The sequence below is a fragment of the Saccostrea echinata genome, unplaced genomic scaffold (assembly GCF_033153115.1).
Source record: "Saccostrea echinata isolate AGI-Se365-2 ecotype Australia unplaced genomic scaffold, CSIRO_AGI_Sech_v1 ptg000054l, whole genome shotgun sequence".
In the NCBI taxonomy this organism is placed as follows: Eukaryota; Metazoa; Mollusca; class Bivalvia; order Ostreida; family Ostreidae; genus Saccostrea; species Saccostrea echinata.
Window position 1 is genome coordinate 27,115,001 of NW_026889803.1, and position 9,517 is coordinate 27,124,517.

At 32.8% G+C, this 9,517-nt stretch overlaps 1 protein-coding gene across 1 annotated transcript in view; it reads right to left on the bottom strand.

The window, feature by feature from the left end:
* LOC133205448 (coiled-coil-helix-coiled-coil-helix domain-containing protein 2-like) overlaps window positions 1–2,275 on the bottom strand; it is a 3,907-nt gene extending 1,632 nt beyond the window's left edge. Inside the window, exons 1-3 of the mRNA XM_061341269.1 lie at window positions 2,118–2,275; window positions 1,482–1,605; window positions 603–822 (exon numbers count right to left, since the gene is read on the bottom strand). Coding sequence (XP_061197253.1) covers window positions 603–822; window positions 1,482–1,605; window positions 2,118–2,191 — 418 coding nt within the window. The 5' untranslated portion in view covers window positions 2,192–2,275. The remainder of the gene's footprint in view (window positions 1–602; window positions 823–1,481; window positions 1,606–2,117) is intronic.
* Between the last annotated feature and the right edge of the window lie 7,242 nt (window positions 2,276–9,517).

Consider the following 9,517-nt stretch of genomic DNA (forward strand, 5'->3'; position numbering starts at 1 on the left):
GTTCATTACTTCAAAGTCACTGCATAACCTCTACCCATGGGCAATCCATGGGTTATGAGCTCAACTGGGCCAAGGAAAGAGAAAATATGCTAAGACCTCCAGACAAGGATTTTTACACAGAGGTTTTTTTTTTTTTACCTAGACCTTTCATCTAGAAAATTGGTTCAAAGTCATTGCATACCTTCTACCCAAGGACAATCTTTTGGTAAAATTTTAGCCCAACTGGGTCAAGGGGAGAGGAAATATGCTCCAGACAAGGATTTTATACAGAGGTTTTTTGACCTTGAGCTTTGATCTAGAAAACTGGCTCAAGGTCACTGTACACCCTTTATTGGTGGGCACACTATGAGTGTAGTTTGAGCTTGACTGGACCAAGAAGAGAGAAAACATGCTCTGGACAAATGAAATCAGATGGATGTACAGACAGGCAGACTGATTACTATTGGGCACCTGCAAAGCAGGGTCCTAATAACTGGAATATAGTAATGTACCAACTACCTCTAAGATTTTAACAGAAGTCTGAAGGAGCAAGTTTGACAAAACATATTCATTTTAGCAAACATTACTTTCTTATACATGTATATCATTCTCCATAAACTTACCATGCTGTAGTTTACAGTTTTTGAGGAGGTCATTGAAGCCTTGGCACAGTGATATGTCTGGCTGAGTTTGAGTGCACTCGATGAACTGTTTGAGCTCAAACTGACAGGCTGGTGCCTGCTGAAACTGTTGGGGGTTTTCCTGGTAGCTCTGAGCTTGGGCGGGCTCACTGTGCCCTCCTCCTCCCATTGCCCCGGTCATTGCTGCTCCTAGGGTATGACCCTGAAGGCAAGCAGGTAAATGTAAAATTCACTCAGAAATACATCACTTAAATAAAAGTTCAACCCATCAATAGAAAAACTCATCCCTTGAAATGTCTGAAATTTTAGACTCAATTTACTGCTTTTAATAATGATATCAGTGGACCACAGTGCTCATCTGAGTTACTGTCTACATTTGTCAAATACATGTACACACAGGCTAGCTTTCCTCCAAATGTTGTCTTTTTTTTACCATATGATTCTTTACTCCATCTTATTTCCCCCTATTCAATTATCTCCCCTTGTAAGGGGGCATGGCCTTCCTGTTTTAAACAAACATGAATTATTTTCTGTTTTCACCCAAGGATACTCAATCACAGGTATGTTTGGTTCAAAATGATCCAGTGGGTCAGTAACATAGTCCAAATTGTGAGCAATTAACACATCATAGTCAGAAAGTATAGATTTCAGCATAAGTGTCCTGAAAGATATTTTCTACTTTGGATGAAGTAAAAATTGTGAGACTTAAATAATATATGACAGACAGATTTTCATCAGATTTCAGCAAGGTGCCCAGAAGAGGCCCAAATTCTAATTTGGGGCTTCTGGGGCCCCAGAATACTAGACCAATAAAACAACAGTGTTAGCTAGTGAGTACATCACAGTTATAATTATACTTACAACTGCTGATCCAACAGCTACACCTGCTGCTGTGGTAGCCATCTGTGCCATCAATCCAGGTTGCCGAGGCTGTGGTTGGGCAACCATTGGTGGAGGGGGAGGCGGGGCAGCACGAGCTGGGGGTCTAAAAGAGAGACAATGATTGGTTAACATTATCATGTATTACCAACACATCATCAGTTTAATGTTGTTTCTACACCTATAAGGTACAGATCCATTACATCACACTTGCTACAAAAGGTGAACAAATGTATGTTACTGTAATACCAGAGACATAAATAAGAGTAAGTTATTTGTGTCTCTGGTAATACACATCTCCAACTGGGAAACATGAATTATCAGAAAAAGTTTTTGTTTTCAATTAGGCTTGTTTATTCAAAATATTTTGGTAAATATTCCCACACATTGGATCTGACCCCCCCCCCCCTTCAGTCTGAAAACTTTCGGATATATTTGCTCAGGTTCTGCATAGGTAAAAATGTGATTTTACATTTATTTACTAAAATTAATTCTTAACCCTGGGGTTCTTGAATAACGTTTTACAATTAATTTATTATCAAACTTTATTGTGTAATAGATTATGGAACGTCCGAAGTACTGAATGCCATGTGCGTTTGTTTACATCTGTGAACTTACCCCGATTTTGCACCCATAAATCCACCGGAACCACCACTTGGTTTTGGGGAAGAAGCACGTCCTCTGCGTGGCATCTTTTGTCTTTTAAAAAATACTGATCTAAGCACTCTAAACGACTTTTCTACAATGTCAATACTTCGCAAATGTTTCTCCTTGAACTTACACAACGGAAGGAAGATGCAATCCCGAGGATTTATTCTAGCAATATCATTGGTCTTGGAAGCTTCGGCTATGTCCGTAAACGTTCGTTTTGGGCATAGGGTAATTGTAGTAATAATCATGGAACGCGGTACTATGAACAGAATATATGTGAAAAGCTGAATATGAATGCATGTGTTTCTAAACATTCAATAAATATTAAAGAAATTAAAAGGAAGCTATATTAATTTACCCAGAACGTATGAGGAAATGGTTACCAGCATATCCCAAATTAAGAACCTATACCATGCGCGGATCTAGAAGGGGTGGGAGGGTCCGGAAATTATTAAATTTCTATGTAAAAGGGACGAAAAATTTTTAATGACATTGGCTCCTCCTGGGAAACATGGACTCACCTTAAAATGGCAAGAATAGACATGCAAGAAGTAAGAAAATTTACTTAGGAATGCCCCCCTTTTGTTTTTAGAGAAATAGGTTATTCAAGTTTGACAAGCTGTTCAGTTTTTGTTTTGCTTGTCAAAAAATTTCCGAGTCTGACAGAGATGACCCAGAATTTTCTTGACAAGCAAAAAAAAAAAAAAAAAAACTAAAACAAAAACAAAAAACAAAAACAGCAACAACCCCCCCCCCCAAAAAAAATCCCCCAAACGTAATTTTTTCCCCAACATATGAAAAACCTACTTTGCGGGGGGTGGTGGAATATGCTCCACTTCACTCCTTAAGACCCCCCTCCCTCTAGATCCGCGCAGGGGGGTCCCTGGGTTCGATTCCCGGTCCAGCCTTATATTTTCTTTATGCATTACTCCTTTCCACTACAATTGATTACCGCTTACAAACTGCTAAAGAACTATATATGGTTTCCCTCATATTTTGCCCCCGTTGTAGTAAACATTTAAACGTCAATAAACCAAAATGAAATTGATATATTTTGAAAGAATAGAATTGATATTTTTCTTTTATTGTTATATTGATATATCAAATAAAGTTATATGCAGGGAATTAAGGTTTGCATTGCCTTAGTTTACAAGAAAATGTCAAGGTGGCATTTTTGACACCGCTAGCGGCGATTTTATAAATAAACTTTGCCTACCGACTCAGGAAACCCAGAAGTAAATTTGTTTTAAATTGTATAGCAGAAATGTCATATACTATTGTCCATAAGTAAACTTATATAAAATACCCAAACGCAATTCCCACATTATATTACTATAAAGTGACTTATAGGTCCAACGGACTGTGTGCAAATTAATTTTCATATATATTGTATAATAAATTCATGTATGCATAATGTCACCATAATAAACAATTACTTACATACTTACTTACTGTAGTGACCATTTTTTTTTCATAAAAAATAATCATTTTTCTTAAGACCTTGGTACTATTTTTTTTTTATAATAGTTTAATCGCTCAATACAATATGTTGTTGTTCTAAAAATGCTGCTTGCATCATATGATTAAAAAAGTTTTATGATGAAGTGAAAAAAAGAAGACGACCTCCGGAGTTCAACACCGTGGCTAGCCTCATGATATTTTGCAAATGGGGTGTGAAAGATTCTTCAAAGTTCTTCTAAGTTACATAATGTTTTACATTCTAATGAAGTTGAATTCGTCTGCTATTTGACATTACTTATTTGTGACACGATTGCGGTGTTTTTCTTTGAAGTTTGCTGTTCTGTATTAGCAATACAGAACGGAAATACAGTGGGCGGAGCTACTTCCGTTCTGTATTAGCTCTGTATACTGTCTTGTATTAGCCATCTGTTCTGTATCTAAAATACAGCACGGTCTAAAAATAAATCTGATTCAATTTATCAAAAGCACGTACAAATAGTAAATGCTGATTTTTTTCCTATCATAAATTTGAAGAAATATTTTCTTAGGAATGTAAAATGTCAAAATTTCTCAATCACTTTTAAAAAAATTATTCCACACAGAATCTACACGTTATTTCGATCCAAACGAAAAGGAAAAGTCGCAATTATGGAAAACATCCTATGTTGGAGAAATTCCTAAAAACCTGTTTGCTTTCCCTGCTTTTTTGTGTCCCCTTCAAAATAGTAAAGCCAATGGGTTCGCGGATGCAGCATACATAACGTGAAATTCGCACTCCCCCCCCCCCCATTTTCCACTCTTCTCGTGTAAACTCAAGTCTATTTTTCAGGATTATATTTTTTTTAATTTCATCTTAAATCCTTATCGCTGACTGTCGCACATCTCTTTCACTTCGTTTTTAATCAGTTAATACCGCATTTCAATAAGAAAATGAAAATCCGTAACATCAAAGTCCATCGAAAAACTGTCTGTATCGCCTGTGTGTGTATCTATAGTTAACTGAGGTTTTAAGACCCCTGAAATAAATTCGGATCAATCTCCATTTACAACAATGTTAAATCGTCCACCTTATCAATTAAGACTGACTTCGAGTCTGTTACGTCTACCCCGTTGTCAAAACTAATCTACGGAAGCGTATTAGGGCCGCAGCAGTATCTTTTATTAATTTGTTTTAACAAATTACTAATTTGTTATAACAGATTACTAATTTGTAATAACAGATTACTAATTTGTTATAACAGATTACTAATTTATTATAACAAATTACTAATTTGTTATAACAAATTATCAATTTGTTAAAACAAATTACTAATTTGTTATAACAGATTACTAATTTGTTATAACAGATTACTAATTTGATATAACAAATTATCAATTTGATATAACAAATTAATAATTTGTTATAACAAATTAATAATTTGTTATCACAAATTACTAATTTGTTATAACTAATTGGTAATTTGTTATAACAAATTAATAATTTTGATAAAGTGAAAGTGTATACAGATCTATGGAAGCCAGATGAGATCAGAAGTCTTTTTATAAGTTGGATTTGTGAAAATAATAAATGTACAAGCTCTGCAGCTACAGCTTTTGACCAATATGTTAATCTGGATTTACATCTTTTAGCATTTAGAGTTTTCACTGTCAAACATTATTGTTATAAAGATACAATGCATCAAATTCTTTGGTTCCTATTTACTTATTCTTAGGAGCTCTATTTGAATTTTGTCCTCCTACCCCACCAGGGCTCCGTCCTTGACTCCCATCTACCAGGTCATTGCATCCCCGTTCGTATGCTAGGAAAAAATATCTTATCAAAGACACGTTATTTGGAGAGGGAATTTTTCCCACCCTGAATCAACATGTTCATTATAATATTTTTTTTTCAATATGTCTTTTATTTTATTTCATTTTACCCACCCACCCCCCTCTCTCTCTCTCTCGATTCATTCTATACATGTACCAAATGATTTATGCCTACTGTTCAATCCAGTTTATGTATCATGAATAAAATATATTTTAAACTAAACCGCCGTTCCTAATGCATGAACCTGAATCTGCTCCTCTGGTGAACCTCCTTGGCCCCAGTTTATGCTGGGGGCAATAAAGGCAACATTGATAAAAAATGAATTTGTAGATAAATTATCATAGAAAAATTGATAAACACTCTGTTATAACCTTTTCTGAAAACGAAAATAAACAATATTCTTGAGTGGGTAGTACTTCGTAAAATTTGAATTTAGATACCTTGTGAAATTTTTTCATGTATGTATGTAATTTTTATAATCAAAATACGTGTCTTTTGGAAAAGCCCTCGAAGTCCCACTAAAGCCTTCATAACTTATTATTGGCTGAAAACTTTGACAGTTGTTTCTTCAAATTCATTTGTTATTTGTATCCTGGTTGTCTCATATAGGACTACTCATATATTTTACAAGAAATCGTTAAGCAATATAATTTGTTATAACAATACACACAAAATATTACACATGTGTAAAGAAGGAAAAAATAGGTCATCTCCCCTTTTGACCCCTGTGTTGACATTGAAAAAAGTGTTGAATTGAATGGACGACGTTGAAATCATATTTAATTGTCCGGAACTTCGAATTTTTCTCGAAGGATCCAACATTCTGTATTTCTTCTACATAAATCCCCGGGATGCAGCTATTCTTTTAATTGTCTAACAGAGAAATCTATTCCAAGGAACTGACTCAAAAAAACAACAAACAAACAACAACAAAACAAAACAAAAATTTAAAAAAAAAACCCTACAATTAAACAAAAATTAAAGTGCTTTAATCTAAGTTGCTAATTCATCTAAATCCACATTAACATATTGATCAAAAGCTCTCCAAAGCTTATGCTTTACGTTTTCATAAAACCGATTTAAAATAAGATTTCTGATCTGATCTGGCTTCCATAGATCTGTATTCACCTTCATATTTTGTAAAAAATAATAATTTTTTAAATCAAATTAGTAATTTGTTATAACAAATTACTAATTTGTTATAACAAATTACTAATTTGTTATAACAAATTACTAATTTGTTATAACAAATTAATAATTTGTTATATCAAATTATTAATTTGTTATAACAAATTACTAATCTGTTATAACAAATTACTAATTTGTTATAACAAATTACTAATTTGTTATATCAAATTGATAATTTGTTATATCAAATTAGTAATTTGTTATAACAAATTAGTAATCTGTTATAACAAATTAGTAATCTGTTATAACAAATTAATAATTTGTTATAACAAATTGATAATTTGTTATAACAAATTGATAATTTGTTATAACAAATTGATAATTTGTTATAACAAATTAGTAAGTTGTTATAACAAATTAGTAATTTGTTATAACAAATTAGTAATCTGTTTTAACAAATTGATAATTTGTTATAACAAATTGATAATTTGTTATAACAAATTAGTAATTTGTTATAACAAATTAATAATCTGTTATAACAAATTAGTAATCTGTTTTAACAAATTGATAATTTATTATAACAAATTGATAATTTATTATAACAAATTGATAATTTGTTATAACAAATTAGTAATTTGTTAAAACAAATTAATAAAAGATACTGCTGCTGCCCTATTACGCTTCCGTACTAATCTGACTAAATCTTACGTTGTCCGTGAAAAAATATATATACTGCGGACAGGTTCTGTATCGTAGATACAAATTGGGGTGGAAACTCGTGCTATGCACTCGTCCACCCCAAATTTGTATCTACGATACAGTACCTGTCTCGTTCTCTAAATAATACATAATGTACAAAGTCTTTCATTTAATTGAATATTTGACCATATATTTGTCTCAACTCCCAACTAGAAGATGGTGGTTTGAAGTTCTGATTTTAAATAGATTTTTTTAGTTAATTTAATTAAATGCTACGATTTTCAATTCCAAAATATTAGACATTTTTTTTTATAAATACATGTATGACAATTAAGCCTACAGACCTATGAAATGGGTAGAACCATGCACATTACCTTCATACATGTATCATATAGTATAAATATCATTTTGTGTTGTCGGCTTCTAAATTATTTTCAATTTAGTAAAAACCAATTGTCAGACGACTTTTCTTTCTTTCTTTCTTTTAATACATTGATTTCTGTTCAATCTTTTTGGAATGTGGCTTTTGGTGCGCGCATTCAATAAATGCGGCGTGACTCGAGATGTTAAAAAATACGTTTAAAGTACTCGAGTGATAAATTTTTAATTCAATTCAAAGGCTGAAATAATTTGATTTGAATAGAAATTAATTGTAAAAATAGTAATTTTAATTCTGTGAGAAAATAAGTGGATAAACCGTGCGATAGGTAGACAATTCACCAAGTTATTAAATTCACTGTTAAAAGCAACGGTTTCAAAAGTGTTGGGGGGGGGGGACCTCCCAAGACCCAAGAAATCTGACGAGCAAAAAAAAAAAAAAAAAAAAAAAAGAATTAGAAAAAAAAATTCTGAGTTCAAAAACCTGGAATTTCCCATTGCTCAACCTTACAGCAACAAAAAGTGTGTGTTGGGGGGGAAGGGGGGGGGGAGAGACCGGTATCTAAATTAAAATTTACTAAATTTACACAACAAGAATACTATATACTCAAAAACAAGAGGTACAAGGGCCTTAACGGTTATCTGGGTACAATACAATTTAGAGGATCCATAGAGTATAAAATAAACTGATAGATGAAGCTTTGTTGCCCAAAACAATAAGATGTAAGATGATCAGGCTCAAGAAAATAATAAGTCTAGTAACTATCTGCAACCACTTTTACCACTATTACCATTCACTCTTGATAAGTAATCACTGTAAATAACGTATTTGAAAGGTTAATAGAATAAGAGAATTATGCAAGAATTTTTATCGTACAATTCAAAAAGTACTTTCTTAGTTTTAATAATCAGGTAGACCTGTAAGTAATAGATTTAAATAAAAATGAGACAAAAATAACTTTATCTTATCTAACTACAAAAAGTACTTTCATAGTGTGAATGGCAAAGGGGAATAACTTCGCTCAGTAGAATACAAATTAAAATTTGTATTCTACTGAGCGAAGTTATTCCCTTCCTGAATATCTTGACAACCAAAAAAGGGGGAAATTAAATACCAAGATATTAAAATATTTCTGCCTATTTATAAATAGGATTTGGGAGATGGGATAAGGGTGTGGGTGTGGATGATGTTGAAAAATTTCTATTTCAAATGCTAGTATCTGGTACACTGTGATGTATCACAATCGTCACCTTGATTCAGTACTTTTAGTTCTTTAATTTTCCGAATCCGATCGAATTGATCATTGATCAATCTACTGGATAATTTATGTTACCGGAAAAAGTCTTCTGCTCACTTCCTGAAATTTAAAGGTAAAAAAAGAAGAAGTGTTTGTAAATGTTATACCTTTAAATCACTCAGTGCAATGACAATGGTCATAGACAGTTAAGCATAAATGAAAACATTCCATTTAAGGCTTTCAGCTTGTGTGTCATCCAACATTTCAATAAAGGTTGTTATCGCGTCCATGGTGACAGACCATTTCCCCCTTTGTATAAACTATCCACTTGCAAAATCAATGCTAATATAAAAGTAAAACCTGATCGTGTAATTATAGATGATAGACTGACTTTAAAAATCTCTTATGTCAATCACAGTCCTATTGAATTTTCTAACTCTATTTCTCTTTAAATACACCAATCATAAACTGAATGTCAAATGTGCCTGCATGCACCGTGTATTGAAAAATTTATATAGAGTGTTTTAGTAATAGGACTCTACTACTGCTAACCTGCTTACCAACTTGCCACCAATATGATAAATCTATGTGATAGGTTAGTATGACAGCATAGTGCCTGCATTTGATAATATATATTTTACATCTGTTTTGCA